This window comes from Poecilia reticulata, chromosome 17 (assembly GCF_904066995.2).
Source record: "Poecilia reticulata chromosome 17, P_reticulata-male-v2, whole genome shotgun sequence".
Taxonomy (NCBI): domain Eukaryota; kingdom Metazoa; phylum Chordata; class Actinopteri; order Cyprinodontiformes; family Poeciliidae; genus Poecilia; species Poecilia reticulata.
Window position 1 is genome coordinate 23409982 of NC_088846.1, and position 26383 is coordinate 23436364.

The following is a 26383-nucleotide window of genomic DNA, read 5'->3' on the forward strand; positions in this document are numbered from 1 at the left end:
GTGCAGAGCTACGCTGGTGTGTTAGAATCATGGCAGCAAAACGCAAAGAACTTTTCACAGTTTTTCCGCCAAACTAACCGACTGTTGAGTAAAGCTGTTGGATGCAGGTAAAGTTAGCTAAAAGATGACTAGCTAATATCAATACATCACCTTAAGTTTGTTAACAAGTAGCTTATAGGCCAAGTTGTTGTCTATGTTCAGCTACATAGATTCATTTTGTCTACCAAACGGCTAAAAACATCTGGATGAAGATTGCAACGCCATTGTCCGAACTCTATGACTGTTTCAGTGATTACATCTAATCCTGGATTAATATTTAAAACTTGATATATGCCAAAAAGGCTAATGTTTCACTTTTTAGTGGCACACACCACTAAAAAGTGTGGCGTGTGCGTTTATATTCAGTCTCAAAAGAGAACCATCTTCACTACAGTTGCACGATATTTGAGGTATTATTCTAGGTTTGTACGTCCAATGACTGAAATTTTCATTTTGAAAGGAGTTTTCTTAATATTTACAAGAGGTGAAAAATATTCCTTCATCGTTTCAGGATGAGCTGTTTTAGGGCTTTAAACCTAAATAAGCTGCTGCAGGCCACACCTCCCAACTCAATGTTTACATTCACATGTGAAAATGACTACAAACAGATGTGCTATTATACAACCGTACATCTTTGAATAGCAAATGTGGGGCCTCCTGCACAATCAACAAGAATGGTAAGTCAACAACAAAACAACTCATCTTTTCCAGCAGCCATTGCACAGCACATGCAGCAGTAAAACTCAGCGGACCAAAAGTGCACTGATTTTAGATCTGTTACCTAGCACCTGTTGACGGGTGCTAGGTAACAGACCAGCGCCCGTCAACTGTGACTTAACAATCTGGGGTTTTTTGAAACGGCTCCTTTGCCAGACACCAGAAAACATTAACTTACTGCCAAACAATGTCTGGATGTGTTTTCTTTAAGTGCTCGGTCTGTTTGTAGAAGTAGCTGAGACCCAAATGTAAGTACAAAAACAGGCAAAAAGTGAATTTTGCAAAATGGGTCCCCCTTTAACATCTCATAACTCTGGGACTTTTATGCTCGACGTGCGCCATTCCCTCCTCATTCCGCCTTTTACGGCACCCTGCAGACATGATGCGAGGGTCTATAGCAAGACTCGAAGAAAACAGAAAACAGCAAAGTCATCCAGTTCTTCAGAACGCCGGCTTAATAAGAAACAGAGAGACAGCAGCTTTGAAATGTCCCCGCACACATTCGTCTGCGTGGCATGTTTGGCGACACTAATGAAGACGGCTTAATGCGAAAAACATGTTGAAGAGAAATCCATCAATCAGAGGCAAACTCATAATCAGCACAACTGAGTTTCTGTGACACTGTTTGACCCGAATGCAGCAGGTTTTCGGGTGGCTTACCGTCCCTTTGAGCGACTTTGACTATCAAAGCCGCCTCATTTCCACCTCATGTAGATCTCATTCCTGCTGCAGCACAAAGAGGGTGCAGCGATGCTTTGATTAGCCACAGACGACAACAGAGGGGTCAGCACAGCAGAACAAGCCTCCAGCCTCTCCTCAATGCAGAGCTTCTTATTAATACCCCTCGTGGGCTTCCTTCTAAATCCAGCGTTTGTCCGGATCTTGCTCAACGGCTTTTCCGGTGAATGAGAAAAGAAGGACTTTGTAGGCTTGGAATCAGTCTCCCAGAGCGAGGATCCAGGATTAGAGCAAAAGAGCAAACACCGTGGAGCGTAGCAAGGACCAAGGAAGGCGGCAGCGAGGGGTTTAAGACTCCAAACAATGGAAATTAATTAGAAGTCCCTCAGAGGAGCTTTGCTCTTCTGATTAAGGAGGAGGAGGATTAGAGGTTAAGCACATGAAATACTGTTTTTGAATTGGTGGGGCCTTCGTCTCCCGGACTTCAGTGTCTGAGTGAAAACATGCACTTAGACCTCACACTGCAAGCAATATCCCAGCGCCGTATCACACAAAATGTGTTTGGATCAGAAACGGGAGATAAAATCAACTTCTTTACACAGTTGTGCCTTAAATCAGGGGTGCCCAAAGTGTGGCCCGTGGGCCACTTGTGGCCCCTGAAGTGCTTTTCTGCGGCAGCTAAATGTAATTCAAGAGTGTTGCAAATTTGCCTGTTTTTTAAACATGAGAGTCATACACAAAAGAAATAAAGTGGAAGAAGTATTCGAAGTATTCTACGTGGCCATGAGAAGAAAATAAAAATAATAAAAATATGAGAGAAAAGTAATAAAATCATGACAATAAAGTCAAGATAATACAAGAATAAAGTTGTAGTTATAAGACGATAAAGCCATTACATTACGACTTGATTCTAACACTCCTCCGGGGCGCAGGACGCATAAAGGACCCGACTTTATTCTCATTATTACTGTTTTATTCTGTTATTTTGACTTTATTTTTGCAATATGATTTTATTCTTGAAAAACTGACCTCATTTTTATTTATTACAACTTTATTCTTGTAATTTTACTTTGTTTTTTCTTAGTATAGCCTAGTATTCCTCTTTTCTAACTAAGCTTTTTGTCTTTCAGTTTAATGTTATCATATACGACCACAAACATCCAGCGATTTTACTCAGATCAATCGTGGGTCTAAGTAAAGATTAACACAGCAAGAATTTTCAAATAAAGACATGCATGCAGTATTTTTTGCCAACCATCGACAAATAATGTTTTAATTCAATAAAAATGTCCTCAGAATTTTTATTAAGCCAATTTTATTTATTACTTGTTTTAAATGTTTGTTTTATTGTTTTATACATGTTTTGCTTCTGTGTGCTTTTCTATCAGCATTTTTATAACAATAGTTAGTTGTTTTTTTTAAATGCCACAATATATTAAGCCAAGCAACTAATTAATTAATATGCATACATCAATTAAAATTTTATTGTGTATTTCAGTCCGAATTTAATTAATCGAATTCTGGCACATTTGGACTTCCATAGTATTGTCACAAGTCGATAGCGCTGCACTTTAAACAGCAAATATTGTGCTTTTTTTTTTCTGTGCCGCCACAGAAACATATATACCATTTCCCCGTCACAGTCTGGACCTCAAATGGGCCACTAAAGTACAACTTCCACGCCCCTCGAGTTTCTCCTCAGGCGGGGCGATGACTCCGGTTTTTAAACACTCCTCCGCATGAAGGACGCAAACATCCACCGAGCTGCCTCATTTAAAACGCTGCAGCGCTGAAAAGCGTTTGGACTCGCCTTTGGTTTCTATGCGCTTATTTTCCTGCGAACTTGGATGGTTTTTATTTCTTGCCCAACCGGAGGTTTGCTTTCTGCCATGATGCTCGGATTTCCCAGGAGAATTTGCTCCAAACTCTGGATTATACCGGGATTTCTGCGGGAATAACTAAAGAAGAAACGGAGCAAACCTGTCTAGTGAGAAGCTGCTTTCAGGCTGCAGTAATGGAGCTTACCCCTGCGGTGTTTCTTGTTGCTTTCTTGGGTAAGAAACTTTATTTTTTATTTCGATTTATCTTGACTTTCTGCAACAAAGAGGCTTGAATTTCCCCTTTTATCCACCTGTAATCACTGGAGGTTAATATGTGCAGAAACTTAGAAATCATTCAAAAAGTGAAGCTTGTATGTTGTAATAGTTCATTGCATGCATAACAGAGATGTAATTAAAAGAGTTAAGTTTTACTAAAATGCTACATGAGACGCATAAAAAAATATTTTGAAACAAAAGTGTTACTGTGGCTAACAGTGATAATGAAGATTGCTGGGCTGGTTCTCCGGTAGACCACCACAAGCAGCCTAAGCCACAAAAAGTAATTACTAAAGACTGTTTAGAGAGCTGTATCCAAGAATGTTACTGGGAAATTTAGTGGAAGGAAAAAATGTGTTGGCAAAATGTGCACAAACAGAAACTACCTTACAGAAACAGTGACTAATTTTTAGCCATTATTGTTCAAACTTCATTGGGACTTAAGTTTTGATGCCCTGAAATGCTGGTTGATTCATGTTTACATAATAAATGAAGCTGAAAATCAATCAGTCCTACTTCATCTCCACCCTGTTTAACGTCCCTTGGCTGTCAAGCATCTGTTTCAGATATTATTTGGGCAAATAATCCAAATCTCAGTGATCCAATGTACAATATTGTTGTTTTATTTTGTATTATAGACCATCTCTCTCTCTCTCTGTGTGTGTGTGTGTATATATATATATATATAATGTTGTCAAGAGGAAGATGAGACTCCAAATCCAACAGTGCAAAGCCCCATGAGATTTTCTGAAATATGTGTTTAAAATAATATTGTGCAATTCAAAACTCTCTATTCCAGTAATCTTGCTATCAAAATTACAGCAGCTGCTATAGTTTCAGAGGAAAAAAAGGATAGAACATAAAATAATTTGGATACTTTTGCCACTTGAAATAATTTTTATTTTGCATTATACAGTATATAAGCCTTTTAGAAATATCACCAATAAGGCTACGGACATTTGTAAACCATAGATCCACATTACCTGTGCAAAGATTGATAAAACAGGTAAAGTAAAGCTAATTTACAGAAGTTTTAGTTTTAAAAAATCCCAAATACTTGGCATTTTGCCATTGGCACCATCTACAAACTGTGGATTTCCTGTGTTTTTACTTACTAAACTTATATTTACATGTCTAAAATTGCTTTTAAAAAACCTCAAATCATAATTGAACAGTAAGAAATTATTTGACTCCTATTCAAGTGTAGTTTTTGGAAATTTGGTGTAAATTTCCACCAAATTTTTGGTGTAAAAAAAGTGACTTAAGTCACTTTTTTGTGGGGGAAAAATAAGAAAGCCCCTCAAATCCATACTTTTTTTTTGGCACTTCTGGAACTCCCTACAATGCCTTTTTGATGAAGGTTCATGGTCACTGGCGTCTGTCCCGCAGCCCCAAATGCTTCCTGCTCAACTGCTCAACTCAAACGCTTTTTATCAGCTTCTAGCCAAGAGTCTGGCGTTTCCACGGCTCCGCGGTCTCCATGGTTACCAAATATGTTTGTTTCACTGAGTACAGCGCAGTAATTTACGTAAAACAAGCCCCCTGACTCAGCATTTAGTGCAGTACATTGGCATTTTTTTCCACCGAGCTGACATATTTGTACTCAAAATCTCTTTTATTAGTAATATGTAAGATTAAAATCTTCTAAGAAACTTAATTAACCACAAAAAAATGGTTGGAATGTGTCAGTTTGTGTGTGATTTAACCATTGAATTGAGCTGCAGCAGTAAACCAGCGATTGTTGCACCTGTTTATCAGCAGGTTTGAATAATGACGCCTCCTCAGTGAGTTATGTGGGAAGGTCAGAGGGCATCACCGATCCTCCCTCGGGCTGTTCTGCAGATGAAAGCTCTGTGGGTTAAGAGCCACTTTAAACATCCGTTCCTGATAAAAACCCGTGTCTGAGCGTCGCTGGATTATGGGCCCGCTGTTGACCCGCTCCATCTGCTGCAGATGACAGTACAAAGCAGCGTTTTGGCAGCAAACTTAAAGAACTGCTGGAGATAAAAAGGACGCCTCGGCGTTCCACTTATTCTTAAGTGCGTTTAAGTGTCTTAAAGTCTCAATTAAGTGGTGTGTTATTGCAGGTTTTCACAGCGGCAACAAAAATGCTCTGTCAGTGTGGATTACAGTGTGCTGGAAATTTATTGGAGGAGAAAAACCTCAGAGCTCACATGCAGAGTGTTTATAAAAACAGAAATGGAAGATTAACAGACTGTGAAATCATATTTTCATGAACCTTTAAATAGGGCTGGATAATATGACTTAAGAATAATGGATCCAGTTCCCAATTTTAATCCATTTTCTTGCTGTTTTTTTCCAAAATCGAAATGACAGAAAATATTTTAAAAAGTGGCTTGTCTTTCAATCATCCCTTCTGCGAGTTGTTTGATGTAGGATTAGGGCCAGGGAATGGTAATTTTTGTTTAATTATAAGAATATAGTCATAATAGCAGAATAAAGATGCAATTTTACCAAGAGAATGTATTAAAATTACAAGAAAAAAGCTGTTTAATAGAAAAAGACACAAATAATAAATTTTTGCTATTTTTTGTTAAGGAGTTTTCTTAAAATTTCATTAATTCTACTAATATTTGGACTTTATTGTCATATAACTTTATTCTTGTCACATTTTGACTTTATTTTTATTTTAAAAAATTTTTTAAAAACCATTTGCCTGACGCTTATATTTCGTCCTATTCTTGATCTAAATTCAAATTCCAAATAAATAAATAAATAGCTGTAAAACATGTTTGTGAAAACAAGATGGCCGCCCTGGGCGTTCAGAGTGATGACATCACTCTGAAAGATGGAAACACATTAGTGTCGCAAAATTCCACAAGAATGAAATCTTCAAAAAGTAAAACTATCCAACCAAGAAATATAAAAAATATTGCTGTAATTTATCCTTTATGTTGTGTGATGAAAACGGCAAACGTTTGATCTTTTATTACTTTAGTTGTTTTAAAGTAGTTAAAAAAAATAAATAAAAATCTGATGCCGCATATTTGATAGGAACATCGAGAGACTGAAATCAGTCATTTGAGCCCAAATTAATCTTTTTAGACAATGTTATTTTAGTCCACACTAACTGAATTTGAGACTAAATGGGGTTTAACCTCAGATTTCATAAAAGCAGAGAAGTTTCAGCTGACGTGGTTTTCTGAGACCAAACACCAGAGAAGCATCTGTGTCAGTGCAAACACGTGTTAAAGGAGGGTTTTATCCCAGCATGAGCCTCGTATTGACATTAATGTGGTAAAATGAGATTTCTAGCTTTTATGTCTTCTGTTGTTAAAGTTACATTTTTTTTGTTGTTTATTTTAATTCAGAACAGAAACTTTAATATTCCAGCTGCTTTGGCGTAAACGGTAAACTCATTCATGCTTATGATTTGCATCAAAATAATGAAAACCAGACAAACATCTGCATGTTTTGTTCTGTAGTAAGTACAAATACATATTTAAATTTTAATTGACATTTGCATATAAATTCACAGATTATATTGTGGCACTTTTCAGGTAATTATTGCTATAAAAGTGTTGATTAAAAAACACTAGGAAGCAAAAAATGTCTAAAAACATAAACAAAAAAAACACTCAAAGTAAAATATGGTAAAAAAATAAAAATAAAACTGACTTCATAAAAATTCAGAGTACATTTTTTTATTTAAATAAAATGGCATGTTACCTTCTGGTGACCCGGGAACCTTTTTTTTTAATTTATTTAGATGTTAAAAATTATAACAACACAAAACTTTTTTTGCTGCACAAATGTAGCGCAGTTGATTTTCTCTGTGTTCTGTTTGATTTTGTAAACGTGGACTTGCTGGTTGACCTTTGTTGACCTTTGGAAACATTTACTAATATTTTTTAAATGATATTATTTTAGTCTGGTCAGTTTTAAGGCCTCCTTTCAGAATGAGACGTTTTAGGGCGTCCTGTCACTTTAAATCTGAATAAGCTGCTGTAGGCCACGCCCACAAATCAATGTGAAAATGGCTGCAAACAGATGCACAATTATACAACCGTACATCTTTGAAAATCAAAAGTGGAGCCTCCTGCACAACCAACAAGAATACAGCAAGTGGTTTCTGAATGGGAAGTCAACAACAAAACAGACCAGTTGACCAAGTGTACTGGAGCTCAGCTTGGGTTGCTAGGTAACGGGCTGGAGTTGCTAGGTAACATTGTGACTCAATAATTGGGAACGGCTCGTTTTCCAGACACCAGAAACATGAACTTATTGCCAAGAAACGGCTGTTTTTTTTAAGTGCTTGAGCTGTTTTTAGAAGCAGTTGAGACCCAAATGGAAAATACAAAAACATGAAAAATGTGAATTTTACATATCAGGTCCCCTTCAAAGAAAGTCAGTTGAACTCCAGTAGAGTATAAATATTGCCAATAAATTAAATATTTTAAAGTTGGTTTTACTTTCTCTCTGCTCTCAGATAAAACAAACCTTTGTGTGGCTCCCACTCGGGCTCTTTGGATTTTCTTTTTTGCTGCTGTCAGAGCTCCCAGTGCTCTTACCTCACCAGTGGGATCAGGCCAACTGGAAATGTTCGCTGTGGTTTAGGGCTCTGGGAGTTTTGTGGTCACTTTGATTCGAGGTTCAGTGCAGCAGCTTGGGAAAGCAGCAGAGAACCGTCTCAGTTGTTATGATTATTGCCTTAATGAAGGGAGAGGTTAAAAAAGATGGCGCTCCGCTCTCCGGTGCAGCCGTCACCTGAGGAAGACGCATGAGACTTCAAACATATCGGCTCCTTATAATCATTTCCTCATTTATCTCCCAGTCGGTCTGGTTCCCATTTGGGAGCTGGTTCACATTTGGCTTTAGCGTAAAAAGATTTGTTACTCTGATTTAAAACTAGTTCACATCTCATTATGATGCTGAGATTTTTAGTGGGTTTGGACGGTGCTGCTAACTTTAGATCGCAGCTCAAGGAGATAAATTAGGCAAAATATCTCACTTATTTGCCAGGAAATAAGATTAGACGCTTCAGATGACAGGGAAGTAAAAATTAGGGAATTTTCTTAAAGGTATGTCAAAAACTTACTAATACTTATCTACCAACACTGAATGTAGTATGTAGACTATTTACTTTGGATCAACATTATTAGCTTTTTCTTCTTTTGCTCTTTCGTTTGGTTTGTATTTCCTTTTATTTCCTGCAAAGCACTTTGTATTGCCTGTTTGCTGAAAATCCATCAATCCATTTTCTTTACACCCTTGTCCCTTAATGGGGTCCAGCAATGGGGAGGGTTGCTGGTTCCTCTCCAGCTAACGTTCCGGGCGAGGGGCAGGGTCACCCTGGACAGGTCGCCAGTCTGTTGCAGGGCAACACAGAGACAAACAGGACAAACAACCAGGCACACACACACACCTAGGGGCAATTTGGAGAGACCAATTAACCTGACAGTCATGTTTTTGGACTGTGGGAGGAAACCGGAGTACCCGGAGAAAACCCACGCATGCACAGGGAGAACATGCAAACTCCATGCAGAAAGACCAGGGCCAGGAATCGAACCCAGAACCTTCTTGCTGCAAGGCAACAGCTCTACCAACTGCGCCACTGTGCAGCCCCTGTTTGCTGAAAATGTCCTATATAAATAAAATTACCTTTACCTTTAAGGCTGAAATGATTTGATGTGATGAATCGATTACTATAATAATTGTCAACTAATTTAGTAATTGATTAATCATTAGAGTATGCAGCCTAAAAAAAAATCGATTTGGCAGAATAACAACAAAGTCAGAGCGGTAATTAAATAAAAACTGTACAGAAAATGTATTAATTTTGCATTTAAAATAAAAAAACAACCTTTATCTTAAGTTGTGCTCCACCTGAACCTCCTCAACCAACATAGCTTCAGCTTCATTAGAATAAAAAATGCTATTAAGAACCTTTTCAATTCAATTATTAATCAGATAATCTCAAAAATAGTCAATAATTATCCATACACTGTATTTATAAGTCAGGCAGAAATAGCTAAGCTTTTGTTGATGTTATTAGTGGAGTTTAGCATTTCCTACAAATGATGAAACACTGAATTACTAATGTATTAATGCATATTTTATGTAAAAAATATTAATAATTAAGTGGTTAAATGGAAAATCTGCGGAACGTGGCATTTTTAAAAACAGATTAATCATCAGAGCAATCAACAGAATAATCAACTTAAATGTTTTAATAAAAACTACTAAAATGATTGTAAATGATTATTGATATTTGCTGATTTCAGTCACGTTTATTTTTATAGCATTTTGAGCAACAAGGCAGTTCAAAGAGCTTTACATCATAAAAACAGAAGAAGATGAAGTCATAAAATCCGTATACAGTCAATAATCGAGAAATATTATTTTGACGATGCCATGTTTGCATCTGATTGGCTCTGGTGCCAGAAGCTCCCAGTTTGACTTTCATACTGTGTTTTAATTTGCCCACTTTAACATTTTATATTTTCTCTCAGTTTATCAGATTTCAGTCAGCTTTATTATCATGATGAAGACAATTCAGTTACTTTATTTGTCCCTAAAGGAAATTAAATCATAACTGGAGATAAACAGTCTTTGTGGAAGTGGACTAGCGCAGGGCATTATGGGTTAATACAACCAAAACAAACTCTAGCGCTACAGGAAGAAATGGCTCTTTGACCAAAGTCAAGAAAGAAATCTGACACGAGTTCATGTTTGTTTACATTTTGTGAAAAAGGAAAGGAAGAAAGTTGTCTTCTTCAGAGGTTTTCCTGTCATTTCCTTCAATGGTTCTCGGTGCAGCGCCCCCAGAGGCGAGGAGGGGAACAGGCTTTCCAAAGGGTTTGGTTCATTTGACTCAGTGCAGTGTGAAAGAGAACCACAGTAGCTGAAAATGTCACAAATGTTGCAACTTTGGTCCCGAATTGAACCAAATTTACCGGATTATCAGGTGTGAAAACACTTAGTTTAGATCAACATTGTCATTATTTGTGTTTTCTGAAATGGTTTGCAGGCGTGAGCAACACACAGTGCAGCTTCTTAAAACCATATTGTGTTTTGGTTTTTAAATTTTTCAGGCCAATTTGGTGTCAAACAGCTGGAGGCAGCTTTGGCTTTCTCTGGGCTTTTGGCTTCTTTTAATGAAATGGGTTTTTTTTCCGTTCTTGTCTCATTAGTCTCAAATTAAAAACACAGAGCCGCTTGCGGTGGCATTCCAGGGCATTGGATGATACTTCCAGGCGAGTCAGGCCTGACAGAAAGAGTTTAGAGCCAAGTCTTCATATTTCAAGGTAGATTTTTATGATATGGGGCATTACATGGAATAAAACCTCAGAGGAATGTGAGCCTCAGGGCCGGTCTTTGTCTGTGGGCTTTGAAATGCTTTCATTTCCGACATTTTATCCCGACAGGCTCATTCCAGCGCTGAGGTTATTGTTTTCCGTTTGGTTGGACGGAAAGCGGGCCAACAGAACTCAGACATGAAGTGTCCCACCTTTAAACTGTTTATTCATCATGATCACATTTTCCATTTAGAAGAGGCGTCATTGATGTGTCTGCTTGGTTTAAGATGATTAAATTAAGAATTCAAAAGAAGTTCAAAGCAGCTCAGTCAATTAAAACCACGAGTAAAGCTTTAAACCATGGCTTTCATTTTTTGATCTCGCTCTAATTTACCTTTTATGAGTTAATTTAGTAGAGTATAAAACCCCAGAGTTCCTTTGAGCACTGGACGATAAGTCAATTTTATTGATTAATTGAGTTTTCTGTGTTTGAAGATTTAATTTTTGGAAAATCAGGGTTTTATTTCATCACTTTACTCTTGGTGCTTCCATAGTTCATTGTGATGTCAGCATGCCAAGTGCGGCCATCTTGTTTGACAATCATGGTTTACTATTTATTTGGATGTTGTGTATTAAAGCTAATTTACATTTTTTTTATTTATTACCATAATAAAGTAGTAAGTTTATGAGAACCTCACAAAAAATTTAAATAACATGGATCATGTTCTGAAGTTATACTTTGGTTTAAGTTTTACAGCTAATACTTACCACTTAACAGAAATAGTTAATCTTTTAGCACATCAACAATAATTATCAGTAGCAGGACAATCATCCTGCTAGATTTTCAAAAAGATTTTTTGAAAATCTTCAAAAAATCTTTTTGAAGATTTTTTTCTCATTAAATTTTAAGTTATTTTTTCTACTAACGTTGTACTTTTTCCTGCTTACATGACTATATTCTCATAATTAAACAAAAATTATTGCAGCGTTCCCCTAAATGCTTAGTTGTACAGCTCACAGAAGGGATGATTGAAACTCAGAAATTAAATTTTTAAGCCATTTCTTTCAGCTCTACCCCAGGATTATCCTGTAAATGTAATTGTGTTGTTTTTCCCTCAGTTTGGGCTGAAGGCTCCTCTCTGCCTCACTCCAGTCATCGCTCTCTGAAGAAAACCTTCGGTCCTTCGTCCAGAGACTCGCTGTGCAACCACATGCTGAAGCATCTCCACAACGGAGCCCGAATCACCGTGCAGATGCCTCCCAACGTGGAGGGCCACTGGGTGTCCACCAGGTCAGCTGCTTTTCCTGCCACCTACTTTACACAAAGGCCTGGACTAGGCCTGCAAGTAATGATTATTTTATCAAATCGATTCATTAGATTTTTAAAAAATGGCACATTCTACAAATTTTTATTTAACCACTTGAGTTTTTGTATAAGAAATATGTTAAAAGATTCAAATAGACAAGTAATTTAGTTCCTTTTAAAATAAGAAAATAAACACTTTATTGCCTAAAATGCAGCAACATGGCATTTTAGACTATATTAATGCCTAAAATGCTTTATTTTAGCCAATAAAATTCTAAATTACAGCTATCTTCCAAATTAGCATTTAGCTAGCTCCAAATGCTAGTTTTTGGAAGGGTTAGCTAGCTTCCAAACTGAAGCTAGTTTTAGCTTCAACCAGACAAAGCTAAAACTATGCAACTTGAGGAGTTTTGGGTAAAATGTATTTACAGACAAATAAGGTCTTTTTATCTTTAATACAAAGTGTATATCTTTATACAGTTAATCAATTACTAATTTAGTTGATGATTATTTCAATAATTGATTAATTATGGTTAATCATTAATCGCTTCAGCCTGAAAACATTTAATTAAACATTTATTCATTTAATGGTGCATTTAATTAGTTATTTAAATAAATGTATCCATCTAATTTTGACCCTTTTGACCCTCCGTACTTACCTTCTTAGCTCTGATCAACGCATTAAAATATCACAAAGTTTTAATTTTAAGAAATTTTAGTCTGTATACTCCAGCTAGCGATTAATCGATTAACGTTCGTAATTATTTCAATAATCAATTAATCACTATTAAACCGATTAATCGTTTCATCCCTAGTTTTAATTCATGCCCTCGGTAAAAATGTGGAATGTAATGTAACTTTGAACATGAACCTTCATGAGTGTCATGTGACTTCCTGTGTGCTTGTTGCAGCTGTGAGGTGAGACCTGGCCCGGAGTTTCTGACCCGATCCTACAGGTTTTACCCCAACAACACCTTCCAGGCCCACCAGTTCTACTACGAAGACAACCACTGCACCAAACCCACCTACACGCTGGTCATCAGCGGCCGCCTGCGCCTGCGCCAGGCCTCCTGGATAGTCCGGGGCGGCACAGAGGCAGAGTACCAACTCCACCAGGTCCAGACCGTGCCTCACACCACCGCTAAGGCCAAAGAGCTGAGCGAGCGGCTCGGCCGCAGCTGCAGGGGGGCAACCAGGGGCCCCTGGGAGCACGGCATGATGTACGAGTTGTGGAACGAAGAGGGAGGCTTCGACTGCTCCAAAGAGCTGAACTTCACCATGCACGAGTTGCAGCTGCTGCGGGTGGAGAAGCAGTACCTCCACCACAACCTGGATCACCTGGTGGAGGAGCTGTTTCTGGGGGACATCCACACCGAGCCGTCGCAGAGGCTCTACTACAAACCGTCCAGCTACCAGATCCCCCTGCAGAACGCCAAGGTTGGTTCTTTTAAAAAAAACAACAAAAAAAGGGTGTCCTGTGTTGTTTTGGGTCTTAATTTGGATATTTTTAAAACAAATTTGATTATATCCTGTTAACTGAGGACGAATTTACCTGCATTTCTATAACCAGTATCCATGTTGACCATTAAAACTGGGGTATGTAACCTTTATAAAGGTATTTGTTAAAACTGTCATTGTGCCATGACAGAATAATATGAGTAATCTGTGGAAAGATTGACCTCTTCTATCTCTTAGCGCCGTCAATCATGCTCACGTACGACAATCATGTAAATCATTCTCATGCTGTTTAATGTGCTGAGGGCACTGAAACAACTAACTGTTCCAGGAAAATGTTTTTGCTACGTCATTAGTAGATAAACAATGACGCTATTTATTCATAACTGAAGTAACTGTCCTGAATGTTACTTCAAGCTAATTAGCATTCAGGCTAGTTAGCTAAAGCTAACTAGGTGAATGATAACTAGTTTTCAACCCATGTTGGTTTGTATTGAACCAAGTTGGGTTTAAAACTAGTTAGCATTGAACCTAGTTAGCTTAAATACAAACCAGTTTTGAAGCTAACTAGTATTGAAGCTATGAAGCTAACTTGAATTTAGTCTTCACAAAAAGACTAAAATCGTGGATGGTTATTGTTTATCATTGGTTGATAACCAAAAATATTGTTTATTTGTAGATAAATAATGACACTGTTTATCCATAAACTAGCATTGAAGCGAGCATTCAAGTTAGCTTAAATGCTAGCCAGGATTCACGCTAACTTGAATTTAGTCTTCGCTAAAAGTTAGCATGGATGATCAAGTTAACTGGCTGGAACATTCAAGACAGATTGGGAGAAGCTGTAGCCTAGCAAAGGGAAGGGGGAGGTTGTGAGGTGCATCTGCACAAGCATGATTGACAGCGCTAACATCCACTCTGATTGGTTGTTTCTAGTTAACAATGGGAGAAGGCAGGTGAGTTAAATCTCATCACAAATTTAATGTCATACTCAACTATCATGACAACTTTAACAAATAAGTAAAAAACATTTCATATTAGTTACATACTGTATCTTTAAGGATTAAAATTAAAGTGTTCATGAACTTATTTGTTGAATACATTCAATATGTAGTTCAAATAAAATGAGGAAGGCTCTTCCTGGTGTCATTAAACGTCAGAAGAATCTCACTTTTCACCACCAACTTTTCCTCCTTTATACAAACGAATTGCAGTCACTCTCCTCAGAGGTGAGCGCGTGGTGACTGTTGTGTCTGTCTCTGCTGTGCTCCTCCTCTTGTGCCTGTTCTCCGTCTCGTTCAGCAGAGTAGCAACTTGTGTGTGAAACGCAGCAAAAAAAAAAAGAACAGCTGTATCATCACTATTTTTTAAGCACATTTTTGAAGTACCACATTAAAAACTACTTCAAGTGAGCGTAAAATCTTTTCTGCAAAATTAGGAAAGTTATTTCCAATTTCACCATTTCCATCCAGTAAATGTAACTAAATAAATGTAATTAGTTCCTCCCCACCTCTGCCTTCTCGTCAGTGTACATTAATATAAACTAAGCAGAAACTGTGTTGATTTCATCTCAAATCCAAGACCTCTGCTGTGCTGACAGGATGTAATTTCTCTGTTGACGTTGCTGAACAGGAGTTTCCCTGCTGGCTACAAACTCCTGAGTGATGTTTTCACTGTCACAGTCCGCTAAGATTACAATGAAATCCTGCTGGAGTCGGCTATCTAAATAAATACCCCTTTCCACTGGGATAATGGGCTTCGGTGTTGCAGATCAGAGCGTAAACAGAGCGTGGAAGGATCACACGGTCTCCCCTGTTGAGCCGAAAAGACCACAGCCGTACTGACACTCCTTTGACCTGAAGAGGCACAGTGTGAAGCCAGGGAATTTCTCTGGGACCAATTAAAACACGCCACATTCGTAGAATCTGGAGTTGCGTTAAATACTCCAGAAAACTGGGTCTGGTTTCAGGCACGTTTCAGGCTCGAGACAAAGAGTGTTTCCAAACCTGAACCTGGTTTAGACTCGGTTCAGTCATGAACACCCAGAGGAAGTTAATTTGCCTTGAAGTGAAAGGAGCAGTAATATGTAAAATGTTAAATTTCCTCCGCAGGGTGGCTGGGCTCTCCCTTAGAGATAGGGTGAGAAGCTCGGTCATCCGAAAGGGACTCAGAGTAGAGCCGCTGCTCCTCCACGTCGAGAAGGGCCAGTTGAGGTGGCTCGGGCATCTGATCAGGATGCCTCCTGGACGCCTCCCTGGTGAGGTGTTCCGGGCACGTCCCACCGGGAGGAGGCCTCGGGGAAGACCCAGGACACGCTGGAGGGACTATGTCTCTCGGCTGGCCTGGGAACGCCTTGGGATTCCCCCGGAGGAGCCGGAAGAAGTGGCTGGGGAGAGGGAAGTCTGGGCCTCCCTTCTGAAGCTGCTGCCCCCGTGACCCGACCTCAGATAAACGGAAGAAGATGGATGGATGGATGGATGGATGGAATCTTTTTAATACTTTAAAAATTTTCTCTTTTCTCTGTTGATAGCAAAAACTGGATGATGAAAGTCTTTAATGTTTTGGTCTTAACTAGCCCTTTTTTTGAAGGACAGTTTTGGTTACAGAGACTTTATGATTACTTTTATTTGTTGTTTCTGTTGCTCTATTCATTTTGAATATTTAAAATGTCTTCCAGTTCCAGAGTTAAAGTTTATTAATCTTTGAGGATGTGCTCTTGCGTTATTATTCCATTACCATTATGTTTATTGAAAATGGTCTCAAACAACAATATTATCATTTATTGCAATAACTTCTTTGAAAATTGAAACATTGTTATTGTGACAGGCCCAGTGACTTAACTATAAAATAACACTATGTGTCTTGAAAACACATAATACTGCCTCTTAAAAAAAAGAGTGATGAATGGAGTTAGATTTCTCTCAACACAAACGACGTTAAGCTAACATTTTAATTCGTCAACAAACCTATCTGGAATATGTTATCCAGTTCTTTTTTTAAAGTCAAAAAGCATAAACTAATCTATGTTTTCTTAAAATCCTAATAATCTTTATTTGTTTAAATAAAGTATTGCTTAATCATGGGAACAAACAGTAAATTTGTTTCTAATTGTCTTGTTTCTTTGTGATTGAAAAGGCTCTGCTGCTCGGCTCACCCACCTCTTGAAGCTGCAACATTTTTCATTTTTTACTCGGGGGGTTTTAGTGACTATCCGATCCATTAATTTTAAGCTGCTGTACCCAGAACTGGTCCCAGCCCAGAACCCTTACTGGTGCCAGCATGTTCATTTGTGGTTACTGGGTGGAACTTGATGCAAGAGAGAAATTTGTTTCTTTCATTTTCTCTCACCCGGTTGCAGCGCTACATCACCGAGGGAGACGATCGACTGCTCTGTAAGCACCTATTCTGGGTCGCAGCCACTGGTTTTGTTTTGTCGCTTATGTTCAGAAATTTCAGTGGAAATTATTTATATTTTAAAAAATACTGTTTCTAAGGATCTGCGGGTCTTTATTTAAATGGAATTAGGGTTATAAATGTCCTTTATTTCTGCACTAAAAACGTGACTAAAAACAATAAATAAAACAGAAATTAAAACCACACTCAACCAAAATCATAAATTAAATGTTTTACAAAGTCTCTGACAAAATTGCAGTTCAAACAACATTAATCATCAGAATGGGAATTATTGAGCAGATTTATTGTGACAGGCTCGTTTATGATTAATTCACTTTGAAAATTCCAGAAATAAAATCAGTTTTAGTGTTTTTTATCTTCTTGAATTTTGGGGTGTAAACGGGACATTTTTAAATTGTTTACAGAAGTGGAAATTTTAAAATTATATTCTTGTTAAATTAAGATCTTACAGAAACAATTAGCTACCAACAATATAGTTAATACCGCCTCAGTTTCATCACCTCAAGGTCACAGTTTTCAAACAAATTGGAAGTTTAAAAAAGTAATTAAACAAATAAATGAAAAAACATTGTTTTAGTGTTTTGGTCAAACCACTAATTGTACTAATTGTACCACTGTGGAATGTTTTGTTTTATGCATACATGATATTAAGATATTAAGTTAACTATTTTAACTACCTACATTCCTAATGTTGGTCATTATGTGTTTTCTTCTTGATGGATGTATTTGATTTTTTCTTTAAAGAAAGGCCGACTAGTTTCCTTAAACTTTTGTTTTTTTAGTGTACATGATGAAAAAAACCCACAAACATTCAAGTATTTTATATGGGAAAGAAAAATCCCAATTAGTAGCTTTACTTTTCAATAAAGATGCAACAAAACACAAACGTTTGACCAGTAGAAGCACACAGTTATTGTTGGCAATAGCGCCACCTACTGTTCCATGTGGAAAACAGACTCAGGCAAACAAACAAGACGATGTCGTTGGTCTTGGCAGCAACAGCTGAACGTAGTAGCGCTGGAGGTACTTTCTGTTGGAAATGAAAACAAAGTCCAGAGTTATATTGGCACCAATAATTCAGTCAATGACTCTGTCCAAGAAAGAGGGACAAATAAACTCCGAATAATCGGGTTCACTCTGTCCAAGAAAGAGGGACAAATAAACTCCGAATAATCGGGTTCACTTCTCTTTCCTATGAGATTTAAACCATTTTAAATGAAATTTGGCCGTTAGCTGTCGTCGTGCTCCTTCAACCTGATGCTGGCAGTAAACCAGTGGTGGTGTTTACTGATTTTCTTAGGTAACTTTTTAAAAAATACTGCTCTAGAAAAACATTCCCATTTGTAATATGTTTCTTTAGGACACCTGTGACATAAAAGAAATGTGATTATTTCACTAACGGACCACCTAACTAGAAATTGCCCCGGGAATAACAAAGAAAGGCTGAATATATTAAGACCAATATCTGCATTCCTGTGGCATGTTATGCATCTTTAATGTTTACACCGGTATCTCCAGCTTTTCTTTTTAAGCCATTATTACATTTAAACGGAATCGTTTGGTAAGCTAGCTAGCTGTAGCGTCGCACTTTGATCTGACGTCACGGCAAATAAACGGTCGTTTACATGCAATACCTCGCGGACCACTAGATGGGGCCCGAGGACCACCAGTATGAGAAATACTGGCGTAAGTACGCTGACATGATCACTAAAAGATTAACTGAAAAAATACGTTAATCTCAAATTATAAACACGAGTGTGAGTGCCCACCCCTAGCATCAGAGCTAGGGGTGGGCGATATGGACTATTGTGCTAACAATAAACGTGACAATACTTCTTTTTAGGTAACTTTCTTTAAAATACTGCTTTAGAAAAATATTCCCATTTGTAATATTGTTTATTTAGGACACCAGTCACGTAAAGAAGTGTGATTTATTTCACTAAAATGCATTTGCTTTTAATGATATAAATTTTGAATTATTGGTATTTATCAATTCACCTTGATTGAACAAACGGGGGGAAAATAGTAAAAAATAACAATCGCAACAATATGAACAGCTGTGTATATTTTCAAGCATCATTAATTTGTATTTATTGTGAAAATTATAAATCTAAATCTTATCATGACCAGAAGTTTATCACGACAAACGCCCACCTCAAACCAGAACTTTATAAGGAAATAATTTCCTCTTTCAACGTTATGCTAACAAAAAAACGTTAATTCCTTTTTACATTTTGCATAGTTTTATTGGTCTGTCATTTTCCCATCATGCCTTCTGCTCGGGTTTCGTCCAGATGTTCTCAGTGGAAGAATAAACTTGGAACCAACGAAGAAGAATCCTCACAAAAGCTAAAGAAAACAAACCGGCTCATTTGAGACCGTGTTACTGTGCCTGTAACATTTTTATTTGCAATCTGGAAAACAAAACTTGTCCAAGTTCCTCCCAGCTGGATTTAACACTTCACTGAATTATTTTATTTAGTAGTAAAAAATATTCCCTCCAAGTCTTGAGGGAAATGCAACCACAAACAGTTCAGTTTTTATTCTTTATCATCTGCCGACAGGATTACAATTCAACCAGAACAAATATTTGTTTTGTTCTTTGATTTCCTGTAGTTCTGCATCAAGTCTTGCTCACATGTGATGGTGGTACAGCTACTTAAAAAAACACAAATATCCAGAAGGTTTTAATCCCAGTCATCTCATTAACCTCTCACTCCGAGGTGTTTATGGAGCTGCACTGGGAATATCTCATCCGCAGATTTCTCTCCTCCCTTTTCCTTCTTTTCATTTGTTCTTCCTGAAGCCCCGTTGCAGACAGGTTGTCTGGGAAAACAGCGACCGAGTTTAGGAGGTTGGGTATTAAACCTTACCCACCCTGCAATGACGGAGTCAAACCAGCCTCATGGGAGTTCGGTCTTTGGAAGAGATTTTCTTGAGTAGCGCTTGAAAGCTTCCAGTTGTTCTGCAGTTGGAAAGCCGCAGCTGTCCGGTCTGTGCAGCAGACGTGATTTTATCCCAACAGTATGTTCATGTCGATGATGTTGCACCACGGCGACCTTCGGTTTCACTCGTGGTGTTGAGGCTTCGCCGTTTTATCCAGACATCTGGACAGGATGCGATCACTCTGAGGCGAAGCCGGATCTTTATCCGAGTTTTCTTCTTTCAACTCTGGCACGCCGATGATGGATTTATTTATCCCAAGATGCAAGTTTTTTACCATCATGTTGCAGTTTTTTTTTTTTCTGTTATGCTCCCCACTTTTCTGTCGTCACGTCCTATGATGCCAGTAGGGCGATATTTGAGAAAACAAATACATTTCCGCCCAAAAACTCAGACATTTTATATAGAAAATAAGTACATTTCTGAACTCCACAAGTCAAACGTTTGCTAGAAAAATCTCAGAAATTTTGAGATTAATCTCACAAATAAAGAAGTAAACTAAACAAGTACATTTCTGAACTCCAAAAATCAAAAACTTGCTAGAAAAATTTCCCAAATTTTGAGAATAATCTCAGAATAAAAAAAAAACCACACAAAAAACAAAGAAATTTCTATACTCCAAAAGTCAGAAAATTTCTAGAAAAAGGTAGGAAATTTTGAGATTAATCAAAAAAAATTACTAGAAAAAAAACAAGAAAATTTCTGAGCTTGAATTCAGAAACTTGCACTAGAAAAATCTTACAATTTCATGTAAAGTCATGTAAAATTTCTAGAAAAACAAAAACATTTCAGAACTCTAAAAGTAAAAAAAATTGCTTGAAAATCCTCAGAAATTTTGAGAATAATCTTAGACATTTTCTAGAAAAGTCTAGCAAATTTCCGAGATTGAAAAATTGAAAATGTTTTTTTTTTTTAATCTGAAACTTTTAGATTAATCCAAAAAAAAAAAAAAAGACCAGAAGAAAATAAATTTCAGAGTTTGAACAGGTGAAAATTTGCTTAAAAAGAAATCGGAAATGTTGATATTAATCTCAGAGATTTGCTAATGAATAAATGAATACATTTCTGAGTTTGAAAAGTTGACAATTTGTTTGAAAAAGAAAAACGCAGAAATTTTTATATTAATCTCAAAAAATGAGTTTTGTGTGAATTTCTACAATCGCAGAATTGCTAAAAACTGGAGGACTGCTTGTAATTTGGTAAACAGTAAAACCTGCTTTGATTTGATTGATAAATTAATATGTAAACCACATAATTGTTATCCTGAAGGTGTTACTTACTGGAGTGGAGAGAGCGACGCTGGCTGTTGGTTAGCTTTAGATTTGATTTGAAGGTTTTATTATTTGTTTTAAGGCATTGGCACCTTCCTGCTGCTGATCTTTTAAATCTGCACATCTAGATCTCAGAGGTCTGTTGAGTAAATGCTCTTATCTGTCTCAAGGTCCAGATTAAAGCGCAGATGAGATCAGGAACGAATTGCACCTTTACATCTGGACTTTCACAACAGGAGACACTTTTAAAACACATTTCTGTTCCTTGCCTGGATCTTGATCTCATCCAGATGAGAAACAAGCTGGACATAGAAGAAACATCTCAAGCATGTCGGAGTCAAAAGTGAAGAGTGTGACAAATTTTTCCCGGACCGAAGCCAGAGACCGCTAGGAGGCTAGAAGAAGCAAATCCCTGGAGTTATTTCAGCCAGGGGTGTTTTAGGAAATTGATTGATTTATAAAAACACCACAAATACAAAAATAAAGCTGACAAATGTGCTGTCTTCGATGAACTAATATGAGAAAAGTAAGAAGAGGACAAAAAGAAAAACTCGGCCAACTTCTCACGCTCTGTTCAAGGTTGGGGTGTAAAAATGTGTTTTTCAGTTAAATTCAAATAGGGTAAAACAAATACATGTTGGTGTTTTACATGCAAGTAAATCAATTTATGTTCCAGAGATAGCTAATGATGATAATAATAATAATAATAATAATAAAAGAATGTTTTAATATTTCAATCCAAATTTTTTTATGTTTCCTTGAAAGTCTAGTTCGTTTGGGGAGGTGTGAATGCGTAATCGGATCACAAAGTGAACTCTGGTCCGCCTAAAACCAACGTCTCGGTTTGGTTAGAAACCGATCCATAAACAGGAAGCAGACTAAAGCACATGGCATTCTGGGTAAATACAACCAAAACAAACGTGTAAGTTTACACTAGCGCTGAAAATGGCTGTGGTCTTTTATTAAAATAACCACTAAAATCTGACGTTACTCCATTTTTGTTTACATTTTGTAAAGAAAGAAGTTATGCTCAATGTCTTCTTCAGGGGTTTTTATGTTGTTTCCTTCAGGAGTTATTGGTGCAGCGCCCCCACAGGCGAGGAGGGGAACAGCTTTCTTAATTAGTTTGGTTTGTTTGACACAGTGAGAAAGAGAACCGCACCAATTGAAAATGAACCAAATCTACTAGACTTGGTTCCTGTCTACCAGAACAACATTTTTAAATAGTTTATGTATGTATTTGTTTAATTATTAAAGTTTAAAAAGTAAAAGTTAGGAATTTTTCATTTGTCAGTACCATAACTCGCCTCCTTGTTGGATCACAATAACTATCTTCCATCTGGACTAACTGAGCCCATCATGCCTTTGTTTCCAGAACCACGACCACGGCTGCATCGTCTGTCGGATCATCTACCGCTCGGACGAGTTCCACCCACCCATCCTGCCGCCGCGGGCCGACCTCACCGTGGGCCTCTACGGCCAGTGGGTCAGCCAGCGCTGCGAAGTGCGGCCCGAGGTCCTCTTCCTCACCCGCCACTTCGTCTTCCACGACAGCAACCACACCTGGGAGGGCCACTACTACCACTACTCCGACCCCACCTGCAAACACCCCACCTTCACCATCTACGCCCAGGGCCGCTACAGCCGAGGCCTGGCCTCCACCCGCGTCATGGGAGGCACCGACTTCGTCTTCAAAGGTTTTCAAACTTCTCTTCTTACTTTAGTTTGTAATTAAGAGAAGGAAAGCGTTCGACTGGTTGGTGTCGTATTTCCCAACCAAAATCTTACACAAAACGCAGCTGGAGTAAAGATGCTCCCATGTGATGCATCTTTACGTTTAGAAGATCCAAAATGTTGGGATTCGTAGAGAGTATGATGTCTGGAAATTAGGTTTCAAGTTTGGGAAGTCAACATAAACCACAATGGATAAAAATTAGCTGTAGATGAAGCTACAGCTAAAAAAAATACTTCCAACATCAACATGAAAACCATTTCTGCTGACATCAGCACAGTGTAGGTAAATATGTTGTTTTTGGATTAACTGATTAATAATTGGATAGGAAATAATTGCTTCAAAACTTCATATTTATTTCTAATGACGTGTAAATGTTTAAGTGGTTAAAAAATCTACAGAAGGTGCCAATTTTTACGTCCGATTAATTGTCAGAAAAAAATCACAATTAAAATTACTGCCCTAAGAATGTGGTTTATGCACCAAATGGCCGTTGTCTCTCTACTCCTGTTAATAATTAACCGATTGCTAAATTAGCTAACAGTTGTTTCAATTACTGATTAATCACAATTAATTGTTCCAGACCTAATTATTTATATTGTTAAAGTTAGTTGTTATTTTTGTTTTCGTCTGACTATTTTGTTCTTACAGAAAAAGGCTGTTTTTGAGTTTGTAAAAACTGGCAGCTTTATTATTAGATTATTTCAGCAAAGGATTCATCACAATTAATCACAATTCACCTGATTAATCATCTCAGGTCTATTTATGTATATTGCAGAAAAGTTAATTTGAAGTTAGTTTTGTCTTAATCTAGTTTACTAAACGATTTGCACTATAAACTAGATTAGATTTAGTTTTTTCAGTATTGTTGCCTGGTACAACGTTCAGGCAACAATAATCACAGACAAATAAATAAAGGTTGCATTTTTCCAAATACTTCAGTTTTAGCCTTGATAAACTCTGCAGAGAGCTGATTCCTCCCTGTCTCCGTCCTCTAGTGAACCACATGAGAGTGACGCCCATGGATCTGGCCACCACCTCCCTCCTCAACGTCTTCAACGGCGACGAGTGCGGCGTTCAGGGCTCGTGGCAGGTCGGGGTGGAGCAGGACGTCACCGTCACCAACGGCTGCGTGGCGCTCGGCATCCGGCTCCCCCACACGGAGTACGAGCTCTTCCGCATGGAGCAGGACGCCCACGGCCGCTACCTGCTCTACAACGGCCAGCGCCCCAGCGACGGCACCAGCCCGGACCGCCCCGAGAAGAGAGCCAGCTCCTACCAGATGCCCCTGGTCCAGTGCTCGTCCAGCAGCCAGCGGTCTGACCGCAGCCGGGGGGACGATGACAGCGAGCAGACTCAGCACCGCCACAACGGCGGCTCGGGGCGGCACGCCGGCCGCAGCGGATGCGTTGCCGTGCTGCTGGTCACTGCTCTGCTGCGACTTTGTTAAGAGTCGGCAGTAACGGCATTTTCTTTCTACACAAACAGTGGGACTTAACAGAGAAAAATTCATGTACTTTGCGGGGACGTGCTATGCAAAATTCACATTTTTGCAGGTTTTTGTACTTCCATTTGGGTCTAAACTGCTTCTAAAAACAACCCAAAACAGCTTAAAAAAAACTCAACCAGACACTTTTTTGAGAATAAGTTTATGCTTTTTGGTGTCTGGAAAATGAGCCGTTTCAAAAACCTACTGAATGTAATGTCACAAATCACAGACATGTTACCCAGCAACCCCAGGGGAGTTCCGCTCGTTACCTAGCAACCTCAGCGGAGTTCCGCCCGTTACCTAGCAACCCCAGTGGAGTTCCAACCCGTCTGATCAGCTGGTTTTACCACTGGGAAGTGGCTGCTGGACAAGACAAGTGTTTTGTTGTTGACTTACCGTCCAGAAACCACTTCCTGCATTCTTTTTGGTTGTGCAGGAGGCTCTACTAATGCTTTTCAAAGATCTAATGTTGTATAATTGCGCATAAGTTTGTAGCCACTTTGACGTGTGACTGTAAACATTGAGTTGGGGGCGTGGCCAGCAGCAGCTTATTTGGATTTAAAGTGGCAAGAGGCCCTAACAATAGAATGATTTTGTGCAGAAAAATGTAATTAACATGTTTTGAATAGGCCACAGACTTTTTCTAACCTGTTCATTGAAGCATAATAAATGTTCTGTTTGGATCCAGAGGGTGAGAACTGAACTCCTCTCCAACTACCAAAGACTTGACACTGCTGCTCCGCAGGAACTGCACTTTAGAGTGAATCCACTGTGGATACACAACTAGATAAAAAGTCTCTTTATTCCTACAGAACTGAGATTATGTTTGTTTTCTGCATTGTTTTAAGTCCAGCACCCGTCACATTGTGGGTTTTTAAAAACTAACCAGTGGTGGTCACGCTTCCGCTAAGCTGCTAACACCAGAGATCATTTTTGCCAACTCTTTAAACTTCCACAAAATTTATTTTTCATCTTGGCTTTCACTAAGTGAATTTTTCCAGCTAAATTCTTTGATTTACTTGGCTGTTTTATAAACTTTAAGTTGAATAAAGTTTAGAATTTATGTTGAATTTTAGTTTCTTTTACTGTTGGGAATTTTTCAAGTAGTTTAACGTTTACTCTTATTTTGAAAGGGGTGAAAGCTACTTATGCAGCAGTACCGTTTCCTCTCCTTTTTTTCCTCAGCAACTTTATTTTAAATAAGAAAAACAACATAATGCAACAAAATATAAACAAAATACGTCAGATAAATTTACGTTTAAATTAAATTGGTGCTGAAGGGTTGCAGTCTTTCAAGAGCAGATATTCTTTTAATTGAAGTTAGCGCTTTAGCGTTAGCTTCAGCTTGTAAAATCCGGCTTCTATTTAAAGCGGGACTCACAAACACACACAAGGGGGTTACTTCACAGGCATCAGGTAAAATATGTTACACCAGTTAAATTGTCAACAAAATTAAATAGTCAACCACTCAGAATGAAATTTTGTTTGATTTTTAGCCACCATGATTTATTGTGAAAAACCACAAACTAAGAACATAATCTTTATCTTGATGAGTGAATCAGTAACCAAAAAATTACTCAAAACAAGTTTAGGATAGATTTAATTCACTCCGTTCATGTCAGTAAAGAAACCCAAATAGATAAATGCAAAACTCAATATTGTCCGCAAAAGAGTTCCATATCCTGGCAGCTTTTCGCCCTTTTACTCCAAAGTCCCAATCCAAAACGAAAAATCCAACACGTCGAAAAAACCCTCCCCAAAAAATTAGAAAAAGGAGTGGTACCACCCAAAATCCCCCAAAAAGAAACGTAAAGTCCAGATCTCACCGGGAATGTCTTTCTTTTCCTCCCCGGGGCGATCTCTCGATCCGCCGGCGTCCTCTAGCCAATTGGCGTCCTCTCGCACCTGGCGGCGTTTCTTGGGTGCGAGCTCCAATCCAGCTCCTAAAGCGCTCGATCCGCGGCGCTTGGGCGAACCTTGATTG

At 38.2% G+C, this 26383-nt stretch overlaps 1 protein-coding gene across 1 annotated transcript; it reads left to right on the forward strand.

Moving 5' to 3' along the window:
- Positions 1-3172: 3172 nt before the first annotated feature.
- On the forward strand, positions 3173-25469 carry LOC103479734 (protein APCDD1). Its single transcript, XM_008434333.3, has 5 exons — positions 3173-3488; positions 11909-12080; positions 13007-13532; positions 22554-22875; positions 23909-25469. Exons 1-5 carry the CDS (start codon positions 3449-3451, stop codon positions 24358-24360), a joined length of 1512 nt encoding a protein of 503 aa, XP_008432555.1. The 5' UTR covers positions 3173-3448; the 3' UTR covers positions 24361-25469.
- Positions 25470-26383: the final 914 nt, after the last annotated feature.